This window comes from Armigeres subalbatus, chromosome 3, assembly GCF_024139115.2.
Source record: "Armigeres subalbatus isolate Guangzhou_Male chromosome 3, GZ_Asu_2, whole genome shotgun sequence".
NCBI lineage: Eukaryota > Metazoa > Arthropoda > Insecta > Diptera > Culicidae > Armigeres > Armigeres subalbatus.
The window spans coordinates 286,990,626-287,018,408 of record NC_085141.1 but is presented as its reverse complement, the minus strand read 5'-3'; the positions used below and the strand labels follow the sequence as shown (position 1 = coordinate 287,018,408).

Sequence of the window (27,783 nt, the reverse complement as noted above, 5' to 3'; positions counted from 1 at the left end):
CTGGATGAGATTAAAATTGAAATTTTTGAATTACTTCGGTTTTCACCAGTCCAAGTAAAAGATGAAAAAGAAATATCGCTCTGATACTTCCCAGAGGGGTATTTCTCAAGAATTTTATTTAGTTCACCTTAACGAAAATGAACTAAATAATATGAATAGTTTGGAAAAGGCCTGTATTATGTGTCATGTCCGTGTTACATGGGGACATTTCCGCAGGCCTGGGGGAAATTTCCAAAACCCCACCCAGTGCCGTAAGTGCCAAAAAGTGAGGTCACGGAACTAAACATTGGCACATGGATGCTAAATGCATGATTTGTGGTGGAACCTCTCACGCAAAGGACGCCTGTCCTGTGAGAGATGATTCCAATAAGTTCAAATGTGCCAATTGTGGGGACAATCATAAATCCAATTTCTGGGAATGCCTTTCACGCAAAAAAGTTTTCACTTCCCGTGCAAAATTGATGACGGGAAATTCCAATAGGATCCCAGATTCGCCGAGTAAACAGATTTCAAACAAACAATTCATACCCACCAGGCCACCATAATCAACGAACAAATTTTAACGAGCAGTTCGTCGAATTCTAATTTTTCAAACACGCCCACCTATGCAAGCATCGCTGCAGGCAGGCAAAATTTCATTTCTGAAAATTTACCGACGATGAATGACTTTCATACCCATTCTTCAACGGGAAATAACGTTCTTTTTTTTCTCACCATACTAGGCTGGGCCAGTCTAATCCACTTATAAACAGAAAATCAAAACTTTGTCTTAAGAACAAACTTTTATTTACACTGGATTTTATTTTTACGCGATTTACATTATCTCAATTTTCCACTCATCCTAAATGTTTAACGCATATTAATTATCATGTGATTTTTCTTCGATTTATTTTGGATTTTTTGAAACATGTTGCGACGAGTTTGGTGGTAAATTGAAGTCACACGATCAAAAATACGAGCGAAAAAAAATCGTGTAAAAACAAAATCCTGTGTACAAACAAATTTTAGACCAGTCATGTTGTATGCTGTGCCAATATGGACTAGTTGCCAATACCAGAAAGAAGGCACTCCAGAGGATTCAAAATAAAAGTTTGAAAATGATAAATTAGTATAAATTAGGTTAAGTTTAGTTTAAGTTGAAAACATTGTAATTCCTACATGGTACATGGTTAGGAAAAATCCTAACTGTCAGAGGCAATTGAAATGTATTAACAATAACTAAAAATGTAACATAGCAAATAAGGATGATAGTGTTAGGAAACATTAGATAATTAGTAAAAAAAATCAGTTAAAAAAAATCATGACATAAATATTGTACCTAAAAAATATGCCTCCAGAAAAGCTACTTTGATATTTTTTTCAAAATGAACCATGGACCGTCGTCATACCCTTTGAGTCGTCCACATGGTACAACGGATAGCTCGCTTACTAAATACAGGGTGTTTGTTTCTTGAGTGTGCATATTTTAGGGGCAGTTTGGGGACCCTAAAACATGAAAAGTGCCAATTGAACATGGGGTCGAAAATCACTGCTAAATGACTTATTCACAATTCTATGTTTTAATTGTGGAATCACTTTGTTAACCTCTATCTCATTAACTATCAATCGTAGAACCTCAGTCAGCGCACAGAACGGAAGTTTAAAGTCCAAGCTTTTTGAGCTTCTTTGACCTTATGATTATAAAAATGATTTAAAGTACACGTTCGGGCGTTCGTTGCCTGCATGCTTAAATTCGAATAGAATCCGGTCGAATTCCTGAAAAACCGGGTACCAGGAATTCTTAGTGGAGTTTTCATTCTAAATTTGAAAAATCTTGATTTCTGCGAATGAGCAAATTCAACTCTTATGTTATTCAAAGTCGAGGACACACATGGTGCGTTTTCTAAACCAGGGTTGAAAAATAGCCAGTTTTTCTATCAGCTGATCCTTTCTTTTCTGGACCTACCTACTTCTGCACGGCATTATTGGCATGGCATTGTGTTTACAAACTATCACACCACGTAGTGCAGGCAAGGATGTTATCGATCATTTAGTAATCTGCCTTCGATCATTTAGTAGTTTGTCAATAACTCATTCCAGAGGTCTAATTTCAAAACGTGTTGTATGGTGGACTTTTAGTGCGAAGGTTTTTCTACAACTCTCCTTAACAGGTCGATGTTCGAATTCCACTATTAAAGGAGCTACGGTGCTAGTTGCTATACTTATACTAAATGATAACAAAATATGCATTCATTTAGTCTAAGTTACTGCTACTAGCGCTATAGCTCCCGTATTAGTAAAATTCAAACAACAAATTGTTAGGCAGAGTTGTAGATAAACCTTTGCACTAAAAGCCCACCATACTACACATTTTGAAATTTAGCCTCTGAAATGAGTTATTGACAAACTACTAAATGATCGAAGGCAGATTACTAAATGATCGATAACATCCTTGAGTGCAGGCGACGAACGCCCGAACGTGTAGGGTTGCCAACCAACATTTAGAAGCAAACATCGCGATGAAAATAGTGCTGTTCGATGACTTTTATTAATAACTAGCAGACCCGACGAACATTGCTTCACCTAAAATTTATTTTTTATCTGAATTAGTTTTTGAGTTATGCAGCAATCTCTGTTTCATTTGTATGGGAGCCCCTGTTTCCAGAAGGGGGTGGGGTTTCGAACCACCACAGAAACATATCTTCCCTTCCAAAACCTTCACATACCAGATTTAGTTTCGACTTTACGCTTTGGTTCTGTGTGCTGAGTGAGGTTTTACGATTAATAGTTAATGAGATAGAGGTTGGCAAAGTTAATCCAAAATTGAAATATAGAATTGTGAATAACCAACTTAGCAGTGATTTCCGACCCATGTTCCATGGGTACTTTTTCATGTTTTAGGGTCCCCAAACTACCCCCCTAAAATACTCACTCATTACGTAAGCATTTTTTCTGGGTTTTTCAACCCCCCCATGTAAGATTTTCCCCATACAAATCATTTTTTATTTATATGGAGCGTAAGAAATAGGCAGACCTCCCCTCCCCCCATAAGTGCTTACGTAATTAGTGTACGGCCCCTAAATGCTTCCTCTTCCTACCTGGTGGTATCATGTGCCAATTTCAATACCGTTGATTCAAACTTATCGTCAACCCTTCGAGTGTAATATACGCTAATTGTCAATCCTCTAAACATAATAATAATAATCCACAATATAGTTGCCGTCTGTTTCTCTGTTGATTGCAGCACATTCAAAGGAATCACTGTCAAAAGCTTCGGAATCAAAGACTAAGCTCTAAAGCTAAACACAATTCGGCGTTCCGGCAATCACAAAATTGTAATATGATCAATCTGTTTATCGAATCTTAGTATAGGTATATGAACACAGCAGAGCCCAAGACGATTCGAATAATGAGAAAACCGTACAAATCGGCCCATCCGTTCGTGACTTATATTGCCTTGTAATATTGTATTGTGAGTTGAATTCTCCATTTTATTAACGCCCTTTCAAATGTTGATCTAGCTATATTTAATTCTGCAAATACTGAATTAGTCTATAATTCTCCATTGTAAATGGTTTCAATGTTTCTCTATACATTTTTTCCATATAAGTCAAGTACGAGACACTGAAGACGGCCTTAATACTGTTGAGGTCGAAATACGTATATGTCAAAGGTACAATAAAGTAGTGGAACAAAATGGAATAGTACAAACTCGTCTTATGACAAATGAGATAAGTTGTTTGTAAAACAATTTTAGCCATCCTAATACATACATACAGAAATTCAATGCAAATAGAAATGCAATAAATAAAATCTTCTTTAATCTACGATATGGAGAAATCCAATATTTCCTCTAAATTGGTCATATTTTTCGGAAAAAGAAAATAACATTAACTATATGCGTTCAACAATAAAATTTACTAACCACCATGTTTCGTAGCGTAAGACGGCATTTGGAAGTTTTGTCCATCTTTAGCTTCGAAAAACGTGTAGGATAACGTGATGCAGTCTATCAATTCCAACTTGGGGTCGTCCATAATTTCAGGGTCAATATAAAAGAACACTGGCATATCCACCTAAAATTATAATGAATAATTTTGATTTAAAGAGCTATTGAAGTGATCAAACAATCTCGTTACGTACCTCTTCATGCGGATTCAGTCGCTGTTCCTCAAAGCAAAAACACTGAATTTTGTTGAAATATTGCCCGGCTTCGAACGGCACCACATTGTACGTGCTGATTCCTGTCACCGGTTGGTCCGAAGGATTCCTTGCCGTATAAAAAGCCAAGGCAGTTTCACCGGGTACGACCTAAAATAAGAAACTTGTTAATCGAATCATGATCACGCCTTACACTAAACTTCTTACATTTATCTCCGGTTGTTGAGGCTTAAAATTCCACCGCATGGCCGCTCCCAAGTCGGCGTTGAACCGAATCTTGATTACTCGATCCTTGACTCGCTGCATGGTTTCCACCTTCTCTCCGTCGTGCCCTTGACTGGTGGTCCCACCGTAGCTGTAAGCCTGGCAGAACATCCGATACAGCGGAACGGCAGCATAGCTCATTCCCACGGTGAGGACACCGGCCGCAGCCGCATAGTAGATGGTTGATCGTATCTTGCGCCTTCGAGCTGCTTCTGCACTTTGATCACGGCCTATGAATCGAACCGGCGCCGGTAGGAAACTGCGAGTTCGGAGCAAACTGTTTGAATTGCAGCGGTGTGCTATTTTTAATAACGATGTGGACATTTTGTGTTTTTTGTTTTATCTAACACACTTATTTACTTATTAATCAACAGTTTATGAAACTACTTAATTTAGAACATTTTTCTTTTACTTGCGAAATAACTTTTCAAATTTTCATGGGTTGACTCTTTGTTTTGTTTCATAACAAATTATAGCAATCGAAATGTCAAATCGCAGAATTCGAGGATTCCTCTTCTGAGATATAAAACACATACACATAACAGAAGATATGATGCAGAATGTAAACTTTATACGCTTTAAACTCTGAGCTCATTTCGATGGAAACACAAATCACCATGTAACCCGGGTACTTCTAATAATTAGGCTTTATTTCTGTCTAATTTTTAATCCCGTATTTGTCCTTCGTTTGTTTGAAAATACTTCAAACTATATGGAGAAGAATGGAATACAGAAGTAGGGTCATGGGTTCGATTCCCATCGAAGGGAAAGTGGTTACCTCCAATACATTTTCCAAATCAATATCTTCCACATAACGTACATATCCACATATGAGTTTCATAACATTGTAAATTAACGTCCAAGTCGGGTGGTTTAATCCCCGGAAATAGGCAATTAACTTTGATTGAACTGATACAGAAGTAAAACAAAACAGAAAATATTATTTAAAACCCAGATTAATCCACCTAGCGGTGAGGGCGCCTTTCTCGCACAAAAAGGTAATAAAAGTAGCCTTTACGCTTACACCTCGATGATGTACAAGAAAGGCAAAACAGTTACACCGTCTAATGTTGTGATAGAAAATTTACACTAGTAGACGACAGATGGCGCTGCCAAAAGTTTCTCGAATTTCCTATGTTCGAATTTTGACTTTCGGACAATTTCATAGTACTATGAAACTGAACGAAGAGCATACTTACGCCTAAATGCGTGCAACACGAGCATCTTTATAGTACGATGAAACTCTTAATGGGAAGCCACGGATAAAATATTCATAGATGCAAGGCATTTTTCATAACACATTATTGTTCTATGTGACTATGTCTCAACACTATTTTAATATTATCTATTTTTTGCAATTTGCAATTATTATGAAATTCAATAGTGATCAACAGCGTTTTAGTCTCTGTCGGATGCAACTTGTTGCAAGAAAATCGGTTAAGAGTTTCTATGTGAAAATTTGGCTAATGTTTTTTATGGCATTTTGTGCACACGCACACACATACACACACACGCACACACACGGACAGACAGACATTTATTCAGCTCATCGAGCTGAGTCGAATGGTATATAACACTATGGGTCTCCGGGACTTCTATCAAAAGCTCGATTTTGGAGTGAAATGATAGCCTTTCGGTACAACTTAGTTGTACGAGAAAGGCAAAAATAGTTTTTCTTTTAATAGGGTATCTGTTCCATTATTAATAACATGCTCCTATATCAATAACATTCGCTAAACAGGCAATTTAGGCTCAATTTGTGTCGTGTTTTGTTGTTTTCCGGCGTGCTCACTGCTGAAAAAAATCACAAAAATGAGAAATAAAACAATGAGCGCCCCAATTCTTTGTTTTTGAATGGTATTGATTTGGGTACATGGTATGAATTCAAGGAGCAGTTCCCCTATATCTGATTGTTCTGTTATATAGTAAGTATTTTAAATTTGTTACTCAGATTACAAAACATGCACCTCACGTTGTTCGCATATTTAAAAATTACACCTTTATTTTTATTCTAAATATATCTGATTGTGATAAAAACCTCAGACCAAATCGTAATCATTACCTCAGATTCCTTTCTAATACACCTAGGTTTTTTTTTGCAATATTGGAATTAATTAATTTCTCGTTTAGACCGAACTTTAACAGCTTTTTAAATACCATCTGAATTGTCTTTGATTTTTTGTGTATTTTTTCGTTGGGTTAACTCATTGTTTCATTAACGCTGAAGGTCATAAACGACTAAAACCAAACCGTGTAAAAAACCTGGGTGTAAGTCAAGACAAAATTTTCAAAACGACTTATATACTTTTGTAAACAAAGATTCAAACGACGATTTGACGAATCTGATAGCTCTCCCACGCAAACCAACACCATCAATAGGTAGCGGAATCCTTCCCCTACCTATTGAAGGTATTGGTTTGCGTGGGTAAGCTATCAGATTCGTCAAATCGTCGTTTGAATCTTTGTTTACAAAAGCAGATAAGTCGTTTTGAAAATTTTGTCTTGAAGTAATCAGGGAGCTTGACAAATGTTGTAGAAAGTCGACACCTTCGAAAAAAGCATGCTTCTCGTTCACAACAGAAGCGGGACTGCGTGAGCGGTCTAGGACCAAGCGAGTCCCGGCAGGTTAACTGAGTTTTAAATAATCATCGATTTGATGTATTGATCAAAAGAATTTGTAGCTTTAACATTTTTTTTTATAGTATGAGTTTGTATAGCAAGTGTTGCACTACCCGTTTATGGCAACTTCAGCACTTGATGTTTACATCGAGCTTCAGCTATTGACCGTTTGGAGCGCTGTTGTAATGGCATCTTTCGCTCTCTTGAGAACTTCGGCCTGCCACGGCATTGGATGATGCGGAAAGCGCGCCTTATCCATCACTAACCACGTGCTGCGCACAAGTCGTTGCGCAAATGAGCACATGCATACATTGTACGGTTGCTATCGAAACAGAATGCCGAAAACAGTTTTGTTTATTGTCTTGTGCATAAAATGATTACAATTTGATTTTTCTTTTTTCGATAAACGTGATTGTAGTTTTCTTCAAATAAATTAAAAAGCAATGAATTTCGATTTGGATGACCCGCTTGAGGGTCTTCTGAGCGACGGAAGCAACGACAGCTTGTTCGGAAATGAAACTGCCAAAAAATCGAACAAATCGGCCACTGCTAGCAAACCGGAAGCAAAGCAGTCCAAGATGGAAGATTTGTTCGGCATAAAATCTGATGCCCCCAAAGTGGAACCGGCAAAATCTCACGCCGCGTCCTCAGTTGAGTTGGTTGAAAAAGATGGTCACGCTTCGTTGGATTTCGCAAAACAGTCCATATCCGGGCAACCGTCGAGTTTGAGTAACTTCCAGACACGGAGAACCAGTACTCCGGTTAAGAAATCAGAAACCGCCCAAAAGAAGGAGATTACGTTCGATGATAGCGATGTGCTCTCTGACTTGGGATTCGATCCGAAGAAACCTAAGTCTAAATCCAACATTCTGGACGATATTCTTGGTGGGCCGATTATCGCTACAAGCAAGGAAACTGCCGCGAAACAGAGCAAACGTAAGTGTAGAAATGTCCTTCATTCCTAGACTAGCGGTCAGTAGATCTGTTTCCATTTGGAAAAGTGTCGGGATAATCCAATCGATCGTAATTTATACCGTGAAAACTCATATTTCGGACGCACACAAACTTCGGACACCCAAATTTCTATGGAAGTTTTTACTGAAATATTTCACAGAAATGTTTCAACTTATTCGTCCAGAGGACTGTATGTTTGGAAGCAATTTTGTAATATTTGGAGCACAGTTAGCCATGTCGTTTCAAAGTTATTAGGGGTATACACTTAACGGCGTAGGTCGCTGCGTATCTGATTATAGAAATGTTTCACACTCAATCACAAGGGACATATTTCAAATCGCCTATGAAACATTTCCATAAACAGATACACAGCAACCTACGCCGTTAAGTGAATCCCCCTATTGTTTATTTGAAAGTCAAACAGAAGAATTCTGCATTAAAAATTAACATTACTCGCGTGATTTTTGAAAACGTCGTAAGTCCAAAAGAGAGGCTCTCTTTGTTTACTTTCTCTTCTGATTATTACAAAGCCATACTAACATTTACATTGGATTTTTCAGCACCGATCTGAAGAAAATAGCTTTGTCTAGTGTGCTGAGGTGAAAATATTGCAACAAATTTTATACTAGCCTAGATATTAGCAAAAGAGAGCGTAATGAAAGAGAGTCTCTCATTTGGACTTACGACGTTTTCAAAAATCACTAATTTAGTAATTAACGTTTTGTGGAAATTAGCTGTCCGAAATTTGAATGCAACGTGTCCGAAATATAAATTAGGGTGCGCGTGTGTCAGAAGTTCGGTTCAAAAAGAAGTCAAACAATTACAGTTTTAGTGAATTTTATAGGCATCGAAAAAGGAATATTAACTAGAGAATAAATTTCTGTGGTCCTTACCTTTCGGATTTAATTGTGTTTGAATGGACATGGTTAGTAGCTTGTGTTTAAATCCTTTTTTTCTCCAAGAAAGTCCTTAAGTGTCCGAAATATGAGTTTGCACGGTACATAGCCCGTCGTAGTGCCAATTTTTGTATGAGTTTATTTCCAGCTTATTCGATGTAAATTTTATTGCGATTTAAATTGATTTGATGATTTCAGCAGCTTATCTTTTATCGTTTATAAAACTTGAAAAACTTGATGGGCTACAGCTCTTCGATGAATCTACGCCGAATGGAGTATCTTTCTCCACTGGACTCGATCCTGGGCCAATCGCTTCCAGTCGCCCATCGTGTACGCGGCCTTCCACGAAGCCTGCGGCGTCTTCCGGGTTCTCTACTAAATATTATCTTCGCTTGACGTTCTTCCGTCATACGAACAACGTGACCAGCCCACCGTAGTCTGCCGTGTTGTATAAGCCTAATAATATCCAGCCCTTTATACACCTGGTACAATTCTTGATTCATGCGACGCCGCCAGATACCGTTCTCCTGTTTACCGCCGAGTATTGTCCTTACGCTCAAACACTCAGAAAGCTCTCCGATCAGCCTCCTCTAGCGTCCATGTTTCATGGCCGTATAAAGCTACTGGAAGAATCAGAGTTGAATACAGCGCGATTTTGTTTTCGTTTGCAGACTACGGGACTTAAGCTGGTTACGAAGTCCGTAATAAGCCCTATTTGCAGCTGCAATACGCCTTTTCACCTCGCGGGTAACATCATTATCGCACGTTACTAATGTTCCAAGATACACAAATTCTTTTACCGCTTCAAACCTTTTTACCATCCAGCACTATTTCGCTATCACCACTACAAATGAACCCACGTTGATTGCCAGCGACCATATACTTCGCTTTGCTGGAATTGATCGTGAGTCCAATCCTCGCTGTCTCCCTCTCAAAAGGCACAAAAGTCTCTTCCACGGCACGGCGATCAATCCCGATAATATCGATATCGTCCGCAAATCCCAGGAGCATATGCGAACTTGTGATAATGGTACCGCTTCTTTGCACACCAACTCTCCTAATCGGTCCCTTGAGCGCTATATTGAACAGTAGATTCGAGAGTGCATCACCCTGCTTTAATCCATCTAAGGTAACAAATGACGTCGATATTTCATCCGCAACCCTTACACTTGATTTCGATCCGTCCAACGTTATACGAATCAGACGTATCAGTTTCGCCGGAAAACCATGTTCAAGCATAATTTGCCATAATTCATTCCGTTTCACTGAATCGTACGCCGCCTTGAAATCAATAAACATATGATGTGTCTGCAAGTTGTACTCCCGGAATTTATTAGGGATTTGTCTTAGGGTAAACATTTGATTCGTCGTTGATCGGCCCTCACGAAAACCTGCTTGGTATTCGCCGACGAAGGACTCTTCAAGCGGTCTCAATCTGTTGAACAGAATATGGGACATAATTTTGTACGCCGAATTAAGGAGGGGCTTTCCTCGGTAATTGGCGCACTCCAGTCTGTGCCCTTTCTTAAAGAGAGGGCAAATGAAGCCGTCCAACCAGATAGCAGGCATTTCCTCGTCTACCCGTATTTTCGACATAATATGGTGCAGAACTTCATAAAGCTGCTCAGTGTCATGTTTGAGAAGTTCAGCCGGGAGCTGGTCCCCGCAACCTTATTGGTTTTCAACTCTTCAACAGCTTGTTTAACCTCATCTAGTGTAGGCGACTCCATAGCTTGTCCATCGTCGCTAATATTTATTCTGTTCACTGATGCACTGTCACTTCCACTATTCAACAAAGTCTCGAAGTGTTGCTTCCACCTGGCAGCCACTTCGGTTTTTGACAGACTCATAGAACCTCCGCATATCGTTCTGCTCCATTTTTTCCTGCGCCTCGCTAATCACTTGTTCTTCATATTCTTTCTTCTTCCTGCGGTGGGTTCGTTTTTCGGCTGCTCTTGCTTCCTTGTACCGATCTCTATTCGATCGGGTACCCGACACCAACATCCGGCTTCTGGCAACGTTCTTCTCGTCTGTCACTCTCTGACACTCCACATCGAACCAACCCGTCCTGGATCGCCTCTGTGCAGTGCCTACCACTTCTCGTGCTGTTGTGCTCACCGCTCCATGGATCGACTCCCATAGATCGTTGATGTTGTCGCTAACGTTGATTGCACTTATCCGTTCGTCGAGCTTCTGGCGGTACTCAGCCGATACTCCTTCCGCCGACAATCGCTGGATATTGTAACGCATCGTTCGCTGTGATCTTTCGTTCGATACAGTTGACAACCGTGATCGAATTTTACTGACAACGAGGTAGTGATCAGAGTCAATGTTCGGACCTCTGAATGTCCGCACATCGATAACATCCGAGAAATGGCGCCCATCCACCAGAACATGGTCTATCTGGTTGCAAGTTTCACCATTTGGGTGTCTCCAGGTGTGCTTTCGGATGTTCTTTCGTGCAAAGTAGGTGCGACTGATGGTCATCCCTCTGGCAGCAGCAAAATTTACTAGCCGTAGGCCGTTGTCGTGGTAGCGGGTGAAGGCTCTCCCTACCGATTATGGGACGGAAAAAGTCCTCTCTACCGACCTGAGCGTTAGCATCTCCGATAACAATTTTCACGTCATGCTTTGGGCACTCTCCATAGGCTTTATCAAGACATTCATAAAACGTGTCCTTCACGTCGTCGGATTTATCGTTTGTCGGTGCGTAAACGTTGATTAGGCTGTAATTGAAGAATTTGCCCCGTATCCTCAACACACAGATTCGTTGGGTTTCCACCGCATCACTCGCTTCATCTGCTTGCCCATCACTACGAAACCAACTCCATGCTCTGCTTTTTCACCGCCGCTGTGATAGATGTTATACTTGAATGCAGTATTGGTCGTGGGGTCCACGGCTCGGAATTCACGTTCTCTGGATCTAGGCCATCGGACTGCTTGAATTGCAGCCACGTTCACTCCAACCTTCTGCAGTTCACGAGCCAGAAGGCTCACTCGTCCAGGTTCATTTAGGGTCCTGACATTCCAGGTACCGAGTTCCCAATCATAGTCCTTATTTCTTTGCCGGGTCGGTTACCAAAAATAACGTTCTCTTTTTCTTCTATCTCCATTTTTCGTGGTATTTGAGAGGCTTCAGTAAGCTACCTTACCGGGGTCGCGTTACCTACATCGCGATGATGGGGCGGCCACCTTAGGTATAGCTGACGCGATACAGCATTTCGTTAATCAGCCGCTGGGTACCAGGCAGACGCTGTTTGAGCCGCACCTCCTGGCGAACAGACGCTCGAGGCGCACCTTCTCACTCTAGCTGATGCCAGAAGGACAACAGTGCCCAGGCTGCACTACCAGCTAAGTACACAACCCTTAGCTGGCAGTCTTTTGTCATCGGTCCTGTGCAAGCGTGAGAAAGGAACTTGTGGGGACCAGAGCTATCTTGGACGCTCCTTCCTTGATGTCAACCCACCATTTTTGTGTTAAAAAGTTGAAGGCAGAGAACAACCAACCAATTCTTGGAGTGAATTAAAAACTGGGAGTATAAACCACCCTTCCCCTACAATTTCACTGGAATTCTAGTAGAAGGAACTTTTTAGAAGTACTGCCGAAAGTGTCTCTTTAATTTCTGATGTCTCAATGACTATAAGGATGAAAATGTATCCTAAATCTAATTATTATATGCACAAACATGGATAAAATATGCTCATAATACAGCAATTAGAATACATAAGAAACACATCAATAAAATTAAACAGGACATATCAATCTTCAGTTTTTTTTTATTAATTTGTGCCTCGAAAGTATACTGTCGTTGTAGTTGTAAAGTAGCTCGCGAGTATTCCACAATTCTTGTCTAACGAGTTCCTACAATTCCTGAAGGAGAATTTCTCCAAAATATCTGGGAGAGATTTCCAGTGAGTTAAAAGAAAGAAATACCTGCGTTGCGGGAAGGGGATGGTGTTGCTGCACCATAGCAGCACACGTGTCCCACACAGCTTACTGCAACTATGTGACCGGATTCAGTCACAATTAAGTTGCTGCAACCATTTTTGTCTGACTTGTGCTGCTCGGGCAGTTCTTTAGATTGTTGGTGGAATTATTCCCCATAATTCCTGAATGGGCAAGTTCTCAGACCACTTGAGGACGGAAATCCCCAGAATTCCTCGAGATGGAAGAACCAATAATGGTTGGAAAATCAGTTTCCCAGAGTCCATTGAGCAGGACTTTCCTAGTGTCCCAGAGAAATTGCTTAAAATTAAAGAAAAAATACAGTCTGCAGAGGGGCAATGTCTTGATATCCTTAGAGGAAGAATTTCCCATAATTTCTGAAGCTATAAATGATCAGAACTTCTGGGTAGGAATTTTCAAGAGCTTCTAGAGAAAGTATAACCATGTTTTCTTGAAATACGAGTTCCCCAGAATTGCATTAGAAGGAATTTCGCAAAATTTCTGGGAGGAGATTTTCTCAGAATTAAAGAGTCCAAAATTCTTAACGGAGCAATTCCTCGAAATTCTTAGTGTGGGAACTCCCGAATTCTTGGAGGAGTCTTGAATCCCCAGAACTTCTGCAGAAAGCATCACTGGTGGCGAAGTTTCTAGAATTTTATAATCCCGGAAAACAATTTTCCAGAGTTTCGGGAGAATTTTTTTTCCTAGGAAAGGTTAGCTAAAAATGTTCCAGGGGGATTTCCTGATTTGATACCAGTTGCTTACCAGATGCTCAAAAACATTTCTAGCTCTCTTATGTGTGGGCAGCAGGGACTATGTCCAAGGACTTGACGATCCCTCCCCAGGCCATCTGCGAGTTGTGGCGCCTGCCTAGGATGTGGTGGGGTTTGACAGTGGGCCCTGTTAAAACCTCTATAAAAAGCTGCATGTATCCGCAAGTAGGCTCCGCAAAAGCGACCGTGTGCCGCTCAAAGCGCACAAGCCCAAGTCCTGGTGGTGGGACACTAAACAGCCCTGACACGACGGCCCTCTGACGAGACAGGAGCTTTACGCAGGCCCAATAAGCCGCCTTTAAATACAACCATTACGAACGACATAGAAGATAATACGACTCGATACAATCGGCAACGACCTAAGCGACGAATAAAGGATCACGATTGGAAGCTTGGAACATGGAACTGCAAGACGCTAGGCTTCGCAGGTTGTGACCGTATAATCTACGATGAATTACATCTCCGCAACTTTGACGTCGTAGCGCTGCAGGAAATATGCTGGACAGGACAGAAAGTGTGGAAAAGCGGCATCCAGCGGATACCTTCTACCAAAGCTGTGGCACCACCAACGAGCTGGGAACCGGCTTCATAGTGCTGGGAAAGATGCGCCAACGTGTGATTGGGTGGCAGCCAATCAACGCAAGGATGTGCAAGCTGAGGATAAAAGGCCGTTTCTTCAACTGTAGCATCATCAACGTGCACTGCCCACACGAAGGGAGACCCGACGACGAGAAAGAAGCGTTCTATGCACAGCTAGAGTAGACATACGATGGAAGCCCACTGCGGGACGGAAGAGCAGCTAGGCGCAGCGTCTCTTGAAGATGGCCGGAGAGATATTCGATCCGCCATTGGAAGCACAGCAACCGCTGCACTAGGCACCGGATCAGAGAAACGACTGGTATGACGGCGAATATGAGCAGTTAGTTGAGGAGAAGAATGCAGCATGGGCGAGATTGCTGCATCACCGCACGAGGGCGAACGAGGCACGATACAAACGGGCGCGGAACAGACAAAACTCGATTTTCCGGAGGAAAAAGCGCCAGCAGGAAGATCGAGACCGTGAAAAGACGGAGCAACTGTACCGTGCTAATAACGCACGAAAGTTCTATGAGAAGTTGAACCGTTCACGTAAGAGCTACGTGCCACAGCCCGATATGTGTAAGGACATAAACGGGAACATTCTTACAAACGAGCGTGAGGTGATCCAAAGGTGGCGGCAGCACTACGAAGAGCACCTGAATGGCAATATGGCAGACAACGGTGGCGGTATGGTTATGAACCTAGGAGCACGCGCGCAGGACATGCGACTTCCGGCTCCGAATCTCAAGGAAATTCAGGAGGAGATCGGCCGGCTGAAAAACAACAAAGCCCCTGGAGTTGACCATCTACTAGGAGAGCTATTTAAACACGGTGGTGAGGCACTGGCTAGAGCGCTGTACTGGGTGATTACCAAGGTTTGGGAGGATGAGGTTCTGCCGCAGAAGTGGATGAAAGGTGTCGTGTGTCCCATCTACCCACTACTACCCACTACCGCGCAATCACATTGCTGAACGCCGCCTACAAGGGACTCTCCCAAATTTTATGCCGCCGACGAACACCAATTGCAAGAGAGTTCATGGGGCAGTACCAGGCGGGATTTATGGGTGAACGCTCTACCACAGACCAGGTGTTCGCCATATCTCAGGTATTGCAGAAATGCCGCGAATACAACATGCCCACACATCATCTATTTATCGACTTCAAAGCCGCATATGATACAATCAATCGAGACCAGCTATGGCAGCTAATGCACGAAAACGGATTTCCGGATAAACTGATACGGTTGATCAAGGCGACGATGGATCGGGTGATGTGCGTATTTCGAGTTTCAGCGGCATTCTCAAGTCCCTCAAGTCCGAAACGCGCAGAGGGTTACGGCAAGGTGATGGTCTTTCGTGTCTGCTATTCAACATCGCTTTGGAGGGAGTAATACGAAGGACAGGGATTGACAAGAGTGGTACGATTTTCACGAAGTCCGTCCAGTTATTTGGTTTCGCCGACGACGTTGATATCATGAAACGTAATTTTGAGAGGATGGAGGAAGCGTACATCAGACTGAAAAATGAAGCTAAACGGATTGGACTAGTCATCAAAACGTCGAAGACGAAGTACATGGTAGGAAGAGGCTCAAGAGAGGTCAATATAAGCCACCTACCACGAGTTTCTATCGGTGGTGACGAAATCGAGGTGGTTGAAGAATTCATGTACTTGGGCTCACTAATGACCGTCGATAACGATACCCAGCAGAGAAATTCGGAGACGCATAGTGGCTGGAAATCGTACGTACTTTGGACTCCGCAAGGCGCTCCGATCGAATAGAGTTCGCCGCCGTACCAAACTGACTATCTACAAAACGCTTATTAGACTGGTAGTTCTCCAACCAACGCGGAGGACCAACGCGCACTGGGAGTTTTAGAAAGGAAAGTGTTGCGTACCATCTATGGTGGGGTGCAGATGGCGGACGGTACGTGGAGGAGGCGAATGAACCACGAGTTGCATCAGCTGTTGGGAGAAGGATCCATCGTTCACACCGCGAAAACCGGAAGACTGCGGTGGGCCGGGCACGTAGCCAGAATGTCGGACAGTAATCCGGTGAAAATGGTTCTCGACAATGATCCGAAGGGAACAAATAGGCGAGGTGCACAGCGGGCAAGGTGGATCGATCAGGTGGAGGACGATTTGCGGACCCTCCGCAGACTGCGTGGTTGGCGAAGTGCAGCCATGGACCGAGCTGAATGGAGAAGACTTTTATGTATTGCACAGGCCACTCCGGCCTTGATCTGACTGTGACTCCAACTTGATAAAAACGTCTTTTTTATGCAGTGACTCCAACTTGATAAAAAAGACAGACGCAGCGTCTTCGACCGAGGGTCGTACAGACAGAACACTTAACACCTATCATGAGACAACGGACAAGGACACATAACACCCAGTGGACCATTGGAGAATATTTTGATTACGAAAAGTTTCCTCCTTACCGGGGCAGGAATCGAACCCACACACCGTAGCACAAGCGTCTAGATTGATAGTTGAAGCCTCGAGATGGTGCGTAAACGCTGGCGATAGATCGCACAATTGCAAAAGCGAGAACAAATGGAACCAAGCAAGAAAAGCACTCTTACTTTCATTTAGTGACTGAGTAAAATTGTATCGGTGCCTCTTCTTTCCCACGGACATTAGGATATTTACTTCATATCCTTTGAGCGCAATGCTTGATGGAAATCAAATTTAGCGATCAATAAGACTTTTTCACCTGTTGAAAGCAACTAAAAAATTCCATTCAAAATGTTTACAAAGTTGTTTTATTTTGTACTAGCAGACCCGACGAACTTCGTTTCGCCTAAAATTGATTTATTCTCTGATTAATTATCGTGTTATGAAGAAATTAGTGTTTCATTTGTATGGGAGCCCCCTTTCCGAAGCGGGGAGGGGTCTCAAACCATCTTAAGAACCTTTCCCGGCCCGAAAAACCTCTGCATACAAATTTTCACGCCGATCGGTTCAGTAGTTTCCGAGTCTATAAGGTACAGACAGACAGAAATTCATTTTTATGTATATAGAAGAAGAAGAAGAAGAAGATGAAGATGATTCAGCGAGAAATTACAAAACTGTTTCTATTCCACTTGGAAGTCATCGGAACAGAAAGAAATAGAGTGTAAGATTATTGTGAATTTCCAAATTACTTTGATTATGTTTCGTAACAATCTATAATCGTATAATCTAACTAGCTTCCGATTTTCTTATTATTTCATATACAGCCAACTACACTAAGCAGTCCCTCGGGGTTAACAAAGAAGAAACTGCGGCCATCAAAACTATTTCGAGACAGTCAACGGAAACGTCGGAGAATCTCCAAACCGAGAGTACCATAATGGGAGGCTATGCTCCCAGTGGAGGCGGTGCTTCTCGGCGAACCGCCAGACGAAAGTCATCAACAGCATTGCATGATCCACTTGGGTTGTTTGCGAATCCTATGGAGGCAAAGAAAGATGCCAAAGCGAACAAAAAAAGTGCTGATTGGTTGGGGCTGAATGATGAAAATAGTGTCTCTAATGATCCTGCACCGATTCCTATTCCAAAATTTGAATCAGATGCCCCCAAACAGGTAGACGTAATCAAACCACCTACCCCAGTTCCACAACCGTCCGTAGTAGCTCCATCAAGCCTGACAACTTTAACAGCACCCACAATCGAGCCACTCCAGCTTCCGTTAACCACAATTTTGAAGCCAGATATTGCAACAGCTGCACAAACTATGGACATGATAGCCGCTGAGACACAAAGTGCTCTGAATACAATGCAGCAACAGGAATTCCAACTTATAGTTGCAAAGCAGATGAGAAGTCAAGAACAAGCATTGCTGGACATGCAACAGAAGCAGAAATCTATTTTACAGAAGCAAGAATTGCAGTTTAACGAGTTGCTGAACAAACAGATTCAGCGTCACAATATGCTGGATGAGGTTATTTCAAAACAACAGGAGCGCATCAACACCAACATACAGGTCATGATGACTCAACCGCCTCATATACCACCACTGTTGATGGATCGTGTTGATGTGAAGACGGTGGAAGAGAGTGAAGTTGCGCTTAATGAACAGGAAGATTCCTTAAATAAGGTTGAACTCAAAGCGGATCTTAAGCGATTGGAACTCGAAAAACTTCGATTAGAAGATCTGGTTTCTAACATAACTGCAAATCATGAACAGGAAATCTCTATGCTGGAGCAAAGCTATCGCAAGCAGATGGGCTTTCTGGATGAGACCCTCAAAATCATGGAGTCCAGAATGAAGACGGAAAACAAAAGTTTAGAGGAATTTTACACGGGAAAGTTAGACAAACTAGACAATGAAAAGCAGCAACTGATAGCAGAACACAACCAAAAGGTGCAGGAGATGGAAGAGGTGCACCGCAGAGCGATAGAGAGTTTGAAGACAAATTACCAGGAAAACTTGGAAAACCTTAAGAGAGAGCACAAGGAAATGATCAACAATATTCGAGAATCTAAAATGTTGGAATTTTCTGTGCTTCAAGATAATCAGTCCTACATGAGCATGCTTAAAAATGCTTCCAGCTATTTGGAAAACGCATCCGGGGATCTTCAACAACTTCGTGATACACTCCACGAGCAGATCGAGTTCAATCACAAGGAGAGAGATATTCAACTGAAAGCAAGGGAAAAGCAGCTGGAAGACCAGCAACGGTTGATGGAACGCACAAAAGAAGCGACTGATACGGAGAAAACACGCTTGCTCAACCTGGTTGAAATGTTAGAGGCCAAACTTACTGAACTATCAAAGGTGATTGAAGCTGAAACATGTTTCATTTTCATTTAACTGTATTTTACTATTTCAGACATCTTCCGAAGAGCACTGGACCTACCAACAGAAAACGGTGAAGCTAGAGACGGAAAGGCAAGCGTTCGAAAAGGAGAAAAACCTAGCACGTGACCGCATCGCACAAGATGAAAGGCGTATCGATGAACTGAAACAAGCTCAACTGGAAGAGCATTCCCGTCTGATGCAAAAAATAAACGATGAAAAGTTACTCCTACAAGAGGAGAAAACCAAAGTTGACACACTCGCCAAAATACAGAAGAAAGATCAATCGGAAGTATCACGAGCGGAGATAGACGTGGCCGTTAAAGTAGCGGAAGATGCAGCCAAGCAATCAGACGCTGAACGCGAACGATTACTGAATTTGCAACGTCAATTCGAAACCAAACGCCGCGAATTGATCAACCAGGAAAGTCAACTGAGAACTAAGTCAAGCGAGTTGGAGACTGCCATAAATAGTGCCAAACAGAAGGAACTGAGTGCGGAGAATGCTTTCAGAAGTATCAAACGAGCGGAACAGAACTTGCAGATGAAGATGCAGCTCATTCAGCGGCAGTTTAGGGAAATATCCGAGCGGGAAGATAGGCTGTCCAAGGACAAGATCGAACTCAGTAAGGAACGATTGGAGCTGCAATCGATGCGGAAGCGATTGCAGACAACTCGCTGTAGTCTGTGCAAGGTTGGCGAGCGCTCACAAGAAATTGGAGATTATTTGACGGCTGTTAACAATTCGGAATCGGTGGCGGATGATCGTAAGTTGGAGGCAAATTTCTTCGAAATGCACCAGCAACGGGATCACTTGAAGGTGGATGAGTTCTTCGATGGAGATTTGGAACGACAGCTGCAAAATTTCTTGGAGAGGAATAGATTGGACGATGTGGGTATTGAAAGCGGAAATGTGTTGCCTAGTATGGCCCAGAACGAAGATGGAACGATCGATACGGATTTTTTGCTGATGAAGTTTGACGTACTGAAGTCGCAGAATTTCTTCAACCGTGATGATGATAAGTAAAAAGCGTAGTGTAATAAGTTTTTACGAGAGTTTTTCTTCGTCATTTTTAATATAAGTTTGTATTCCAAGTCAATATAAATCTTGATTGCTTTTTCTGTTCTTTGTGAATTATCCTGCCATCTCAAACTTTTTATGCAACGAACAATGCGCTTTTATATCATACTAATTCTTTTTTTACTTCTAGCAAAATATTCGCCAATCTTTTTAATTCAGCGACGACAATGGACATTCCAAAGAAGTCAAACTAATTTGAGTCGAATCAGCTACTATTTCATGCGAACCGACCCATTTTTAATTTGCAACTCAAAATAAATGCAGCTGCCTTTTCTCAGCTCATTTGTGTTTCGGAAGACGGCAGGAATTCCTGAAAGCAGACATTCACACCGACGAAAAATGCCTTCGTTAATGGCCGTAACGAAGCGAAAATTTCTTTATCTCTCTGTCATTGATATTTCCGTTGATCAAATTAAGCAAATCAGAGCGCAAGCGAACCAATAATGTCGCTGATCGCATCAGCGGGTGGGTGGTGCGTTTGTTTTGGTATGACAGTTCGAAGCGTCTGGCGTCTAGAATTACCTATTAGCCGACGACAACAACGGGACATAAATTTTCCGGTTTGAATTTTTCTTATGAATCAGCAGCATGAGATGAGTGAAAAATGCTTGGCGGAATTGCGGATGAGGGTGTGGGCGGTGGATTTGTGATCAAAGTTAATGATCGCATATTTTGTCGCGCCACTTGATTGATCACTCATGCAGTCATTCTTTGGACGTTTTTCCTTTCGTGAGTGTCAAGAATTTCCGTTGACAAAAATATAGAAAAGCAAAAAAAAATTCTTTAAAATCAAGGTAAGTGTAAAAGATACAGACAACGTGTCTTTATGAATTATTCTATCATCTGCCGTTATGCGTGTAAATTCAGAACAGCTTTAAAAGGTTTCCTCAGCCAGCCAAAGGTTTTGGAGGGAATCTATAGCTTTCTCAAGAATTTCCTCCGGAAATTCGTGAAAAAATATTGTGGAAATTCACAACCATATCCCGCTACAATATTTTTCTATGAAAATTTAAAGTATCAGAGAAATTTAAATTAAAAGAATTTCCTCGTAAAAAACTTTAATTTGGAAACGCAAAGCATTCTAGTTTTCCGTGGGAGTTAAAAACAAATCCCCATGAAGAAACAGGACGAAAATTCAATGGAAATTTTAAAGATCTTTCCGTTTTTTTGTGGAAAAGAATATCCGCGAGAATTTTTTTGTTTCCACGGGGAATGCTTCTGAATGTCCACGGAATATTGTTCTGAAGTTTTACGTGAAATTCTTTTCGACTTTTACGGGAATTTCTTCCTAATTTTCGCCGGAAGCTTTCCTGAATTTCCACGAACCATTTCACTGAAAACAAGCTTGATAGTCATATGGCTGCCACTTCTGCCTCATACGCAGAAGGTCGTAGATTCAGAAGTAAGTCGTCAGAAGTCGTATTCGTCAGAAGTAAGAACTACAATTGGAGGCTTAATCAGTCAAGCGATAAATCAATTTAAAAAATGTCAGTCTATTTCAAATATTACAATTTTTTAGTAAGTATTCAGAAGTCGTATTCGTCAGAAGTAAGAACTACAATTGGAGGCTTAATCAGTCAAGCGATAAATCAATTTAAAAAATGTCAGTCTATTTCAAATATTACAATTTTTTTTTGCCTTTTATCGTCTATAAAATGCAATGCAATCGCGTAATTCAGGCCTGCCCAACCTTTTCAAGCCACGGGACAATTTTCAGATTGACCACCAGCTCGCCAGCCAGGAAATATTCACTACATATTTTTTATAAATTTTCAAATAATCAAAGTAAAATTTTTTTTTTCCAGAATGGCATTTAGTTTTGCAAAACGGCTAAACGATATTATTGCGTTTGAACAATCTTTTTTTTTGTTTTTATTTCTTTTTCCTTTTACATAACGGGACATGAAATTGTTGACTTCTTTCCAATACTTCGCAAGCAGATATTATTAACATCTACTCATCTACACTACACTACATCTACTTAAATTAACATCTACTCATTCTTAATAAGAGTTTTTCACACAGATATGTACTTCTGAAGAGAGAAAATATCTTACAAGAGATGTGTCTTTCTGAAATTTAGATTTGAGATCGTTGTTGCATTTGAGGTCAATTATCTCCATATGAAACATTCGAGGTGTATAATTTAAATCAGTTAACGGTGTTGTGGAAAAGGCTTGAAAACTACTGTCGAAAGGTTTCGAGTTTACCAGCATATTCAACAGATGTGCAGGAACTGTTTTTTACCGGATTAGAGAAAAGTATCAGTTTTCGACAATCAATTGTGCCAAATTGTTTCAATTTTGTTTCAATAGTTTGCATGTTGGATAATGAAAGTTCGACATGTCGATCCTTGACTTGCAGCTTAATGTTCAAGTCATTGAGATGTTTGGTAACATGTAATATAACGGCCAAGCTACTCACTCATTCAGGATCATGCAGCTTGGGCATTGTTTTTGCTTTATCTTGTAAAAAAATTCAATCGCTCTTAACCGATTCAATACGGTTTTTTTTCGTCGTATTTCAACATAAATTTTGGACATTCTGCTTCAAAAACGTATGCAAACCATGAAACAGTAGAAATAGGGCGGAAATATTTTATTTTTCTTGATGATCTACATAAACAACAAAGCGTTTTACGGGGCCCAAATCCTAATTTGAAGTTGGTAATGCTACTTGAGACATAATTAAACTATTTTTATCAAATCGCAGTGATATCAGAACATCAACGGTACTCCAAACTATTCTTGAGTTCAGATCTTGGAGGTCTATAATTAATTCATAGTTCCCGTAATTCATAAGTTCCCGAGCTTGTGTCTTAGTTGGAGAAGGCCCATGGAACATCATTACAGCAGTATATACAAAATACAACATTCCCAGAATATGTACGGCACTCCAAACAATTCTTGGAGGCCTACAAGACCAACAGAGTGATTGATAGGTTCCTGAGTTTGTGTGTTAGTTGTAGAAACCCCATGGGACATGGTTAAGTCAATATATAAAAAAATCTACATTCCCAGAATAGCTACGGTACTCCAAACCATTCTTGAGTTCAAATATTGAAGTTCTACAACACCAACAGAGTGATTCATAGAGTCCTGAGCTTGTATGTTAGTTGGAGCAACCCCATGGGACGTCATTCCACCAGTATATGCTAATCACAACATTCCCAGATTCCTCCGGTAATCCAAATCATCCTTGAGTTCAGATATTGGAGGTCTTCAAGACTGATACCGTTTCTGGTACGGCCTCTTGCCCTCGAGGAACTGTCGACACGTCCTAGAAGAGGAACCGTCCTAAACCCCAGACTACTGGTCTATGGCCAACGGTAGTCAACGGGGTGGGCACGCAAGGCCTCTTTTAGTCCTCGAGTCCCAGGGTCGATGGAGGTAATTGGGGAGGTTTTCGAACTTGGTTACCTAAGAAATTCGGGGATTAGTTTTAGAATTTATATTCACTTACGAAATGGATCTGTAGTTGAACAGTCGGTCGATCCTGCCGGGCGGCAGAGGGAGAAGGATGAACAGCACCAGTCGCGCAGTCGGTCGGTTGGGCCCGAACGGGTAGGGCGGCACGTCGGTGACGTGGGGCGGCGCAATGCGACAGACCGGTGGAAGCGGGTCACTGCGACAGTAACGACGATGAATAGGTCGCAGGCAGGTTATGGCAGTAACACTCAATCGCGTCTTGTAGGGAGGGCAGTGTTGTCCTACACTCAGTGCGAAAAAATCTGCTCTTTGATTTTACACCATCTAAACGATTTTATAGTCTTAACTAAGTAAGTGTAATTAATAGAAGGATATTTGAATTTTCTAAATGTCATGTCAAACTGTCAAAAAAATGCACGCCAGAGCAACAGGAGCGCGCGCGCTGAAAATACACTCCAGTGTATTTTCAGTGCGCGCGCTCCTGAGGCTCTGGTGTGCATTTTTTCAATAGTTTGACATGACATTCAGAAAATTCAAATATCCCTCTATTAGATACACTTACTTAGCAAAGATTATAAATTCATTTAGATGGAGTAAAATCAAAGAGCAGATTTTTTTGCACTGAGTGTAGGACAACACTGAGGGAGGGGTAATCTTTCACCGATGAAGGGCGTCGCGTGGAAGGTGTTCACACAGAATGGCGATAAGCTGGTCAAACAAAATGGTTTCCGGCACCCGGCGTCCCTCCACGAGCCGTTGGTTTGGGCTTGCTAAAGCCGCTCGAAACGGGAACAAAAGAGTGTCCGCTCGAAACGGGAACGCAAAACTGGTTGACGAGATTCAATGGCCGCTTACGGAAGGTCGCCTCTCTAAACGAGTCGCTGGTTCGTGCTTGCAATCGCCGCTCGAGAGCGGAGGACAGAGTAGGCTGCACTGCTATTTGGTAGGGCGATGTCTGAACGGATCCAACCGTAATGGCGGCAACGGCGACCAACGTCGTTCCGGCTTCGATAACCGACTTGGTCTGAAAACTAGGGCCGGAGCCTTCCTCGTATCAAAATTGCTGCACTATCTCGGCACTACCACGTTATCGGTCCAGTATCGTATGGCTGTTAGCTTATTCGCTTGACTTCAATTACTCGATCTTTTCAGAAACACTTTTTACGATCCGCTTGGGCGACTGTACGATCGAAGACCTCTTTTCCCTCGCTTTTCGCGCCAACCCTCTAGATCGATCCGTTTTCCTCCACGTTCCTTTCGCCATCCCTCGCAGCCGTGATTTGTCATCTCGTTGGCTACCAAAATCCATCCACCGGATTTATTTTTCTGCCCAACTTGGTAGCAATGCCACACGCGAATAGGGTTCTAAAACCTAGCCCTCCTTCCGAATGTAACCAAGCAGTGAAAATCGCAAGTAAAATATTTTCTCTTTTGCAATGAATAACTTGAAACTTTTATTGTTACAAGACCAACAGAGTGATTCATTGATTTCCGAGCCTATGTGTTAGTTGGAGAAGCCACATGAATCACCATTACACCAGTATAAGGCTATCTGACGTTTAATAATCTTTCTCTTGCACGCCCACGGAAAGGATAGGATTTGTTTTCATACGGCAACGCTTCGGAAGCGTTTCCGTATGAAAACAAACCCCATCCCGTCTGTGCGCGTGCAAGAGAAGGATGATAAACGTCAGATAGCCTTACATACAAAATACAATATTTGCATAATATCTTCGGTACTCCAAATCATTCTTGAATTCAGATCTTGGGGGTCTACAAGACCAACAGAGTGTTTCAAAGGCTACTCAGCTCATATGTTAGTTGTAAAAACCCCATGAGACATCATTACACCAGTATATGAAAATTTCAACATTCCCAGAATATCTACGGTACTCCAAACGATTTTTGAGTTCAGATATTAGAGGTCTACTAGGCCAACAAAGTGATTCATAGAATCCTGAGCGTATGTGTCAGTTGTAGGGGACATCATTATCATTACACCAGTATATACAAATAATAAATTCCCAGAATATCTACGGTACCATAAATGAGTTCAGATATTGGAGAAGACCAACAGAATGAATCATAGATTCTGAAGCTTGTTTGTTAGTTGGAGAACCATAATGGAACATCATTACACCATTATATAAAAATCACAGTATTTATTCTCAAAACAATTACGATTTCTCAAAATTAAGCACCTTCATCGAAAAAATATTTGGTATTGGTAGGCATAGTAGCGAACATCCCGGATAAAAAATATCATTGAAAACCCATAAATTTTACTGTTACATCGCCATTTATTACATAATAATTACCATTGAATGTACCGAAAATTTTACAATTGAATTGCACAAGAGTTTATGGTTTTGCACGATAAAATGAATGGTAAATGGGACTTTTACAGTAAAAAATGGGGGTTGTTATGTATCTTTACAATAAAAATTTCGAAATTTTTCCATACAAAATTCAGAGCAAAACAATTGATTTTACGGTTCTTCAATGGGATGATTTCTATGGACGAAACAATAGAAAACACTGTGATGTAAATGTTTTTTATTACTTTTGTTTATTGTTTTACCATAGTAGTACATTAGGATTTATCAAAAATTACACTCCAGTATTACAATATAAATAAAATACAATTTCATGTTTTACAATTGATTTAAATTACATTTTATTTATTGTTTATTTAATTGAGCCACGAATTGCTGTCGCTGAACATAAATGCATAATCGCTGAAATCGAAGGCGCTGATGACGCAGTCCACCATACTTACTCAACACGCCGTAACTCCTGCTACTGGCGAAGGGAATTTGATTTGTTTTCACTTGGGTGGATCGAAGTTAGCTTTACTCGAGGCTTCACTGTTGAAACTGTGAAGAATGAAAATTATTAAAGCATGTCAGTTTTCTTAGAAAAAGTACGCCGAGGAGAAAAGGAAAAGTTACCTGTATTAGCTTTTATGGTATCCCGTTGGTGAGATAGAACAATGATAGCCGCCGAACGGCATTGATTAGGTGAAGGCGGCCAGCATCAGTGTTAGCCTCAAAGTTCTGAAAAGAAACAAAGATACATGTTAACAAAAATGTTCCGACGTGCTTCGGTCCTTGAAATATTCCCCCGCATCAAAATCATCCGGTATTATGATGATATCACTATAGATATTTACCATTATTACACGATTGACTTGACATTGACAGCTTTCAATGATCCGCCTCTTGCCTACTACCAATAAAAGGGACACTTCTACACCATGCCAGTTTTTTTTCACAAACTATAAACAAAACTTTACACGCTCAAAATAAACCACCCTTTCTTCAAGTAAAATGAATGCAAAAGTTTTGGACACTTTTTTTTTAAAATACGAATTGTTCATAACATGAACATTCCAAAACCTTTAATCAAAAAATATATAATAAAATTAGTGTAACTTTTATTTTTCATCTAATAATAAAAGCTATTGTTATTTCATTGTTTTCATTTGTTATTCCATTAAAACAATAATTCAAAAATTATATTATATTTATCTACAAGAAGGATTTTTTGATCTCCTAGATGGAATACTTTTATAGCTTGTGTAGTTTTTGGATGCGCAATTCAAAACATAAGCAAACAATAAAAAGATAATGAAATGTATTGGTAACAGTCAAATTTATTGTTTTCGTCATGTAAGTACAATAAAGGTTTTTTCTAACCGTGAAAATCCACAATAAACATACAATAGATTGTACTGTTCATCATACAATCTATTGTATTCCAATGGATTATACCATACAAGGTACTGTAAATTTTTATCCTGGCACCGTCCTACATAACCGGTACCAAATAGTTTTTCATGAAAAGTTCCTAATTTTGAGAAAACCCGCGTTAGATTTTTTTTGCCATACAAATTTCTGGCGGGTAACTCATGCTGGCTATTTGCGCATATACGATAGCGCCTGGATGTGGAAGCGGCGAATAGAAAATCAGCCACTGCCAATAATTCATTGACTTTTCAGCATTTTTGGTGGTTTCTCCGACATATTTCCAAGAATTTTTACTGCTGGATTGATAGTTCGAGATGCGCTGTAGTAAACAATAAAAAAACTGCCGAAAATGTCCTCAAAAACATCAAAGGGTCGTTTTGCCCAAGGGTGCATATAACCCTAGTTTCATCTAGGGCCCATTCACAAATTACATAACGCTTTAGGGGGTGAGAGGGTGTCTGTCCGAGCGTTACGCCCCATACAAATTTTAGAAACCTTTCATACAAAACACGTTACGAGGGGGTGGGAGGGGGTTGAAAATGATCTATTTTAGCGTTATGTAATTTGTGAATGAA

General features: G+C 41.0%; 3 protein-coding genes across 3 annotated transcripts; 1 reads left to right on the top strand and 2 right to left on the bottom strand.

Moving 5' to 3' along the window:
• Positions 1-3,878: 3,878 nt before the first annotated feature.
• LOC134220178 (cytochrome c oxidase assembly protein COX11, mitochondrial) lies at positions 3,879-4,879 on the bottom strand. The gene is made up of 3 exons (XM_062699162.1): positions 4,348-4,879; positions 4,123-4,290; positions 3,879-4,055 (listed from the first exon to the last, which is right to left on the bottom strand). Exons 1-3 carry the CDS (start codon positions 4,726-4,728, stop codon positions 3,900-3,902), a joined length of 705 nt encoding a protein of 234 aa, XP_062555146.1. The 5' UTR covers positions 4,729-4,879; the 3' UTR covers positions 3,879-3,899.
• A 2,437-nt stretch (positions 4,880-7,316) lies between these two features.
• Positions 7,317-20,040, top strand: LOC134220177 (fas-binding factor 1). The gene is made up of 3 exons (XM_062699161.1): positions 7,317-7,959; positions 17,389-18,929; positions 18,985-20,040. Exons 1-3 carry the CDS (start codon positions 7,467-7,469, stop codon positions 19,975-19,977), a joined length of 3,027 nt encoding a protein of 1,008 aa, XP_062555145.1. The 5' UTR covers positions 7,317-7,466; the 3' UTR covers positions 19,978-20,040.
• A 3,406-nt stretch (positions 20,041-23,446) lies between these two features.
• LOC134222534 (uncharacterized) lies at positions 23,447-24,746 on the bottom strand. The gene is made up of 4 exons (XM_062701699.1): positions 24,683-24,746; positions 24,315-24,503; positions 23,494-23,740; positions 23,447-23,450 (listed from the first exon to the last, which is right to left on the bottom strand). Exons 1-4 carry the CDS (start codon positions 24,744-24,746, stop codon positions 23,447-23,449), a joined length of 504 nt encoding a protein of 167 aa, XP_062557683.1.
• Between the last annotated feature and the right edge of the window lie 3,037 nt (positions 24,747-27,783).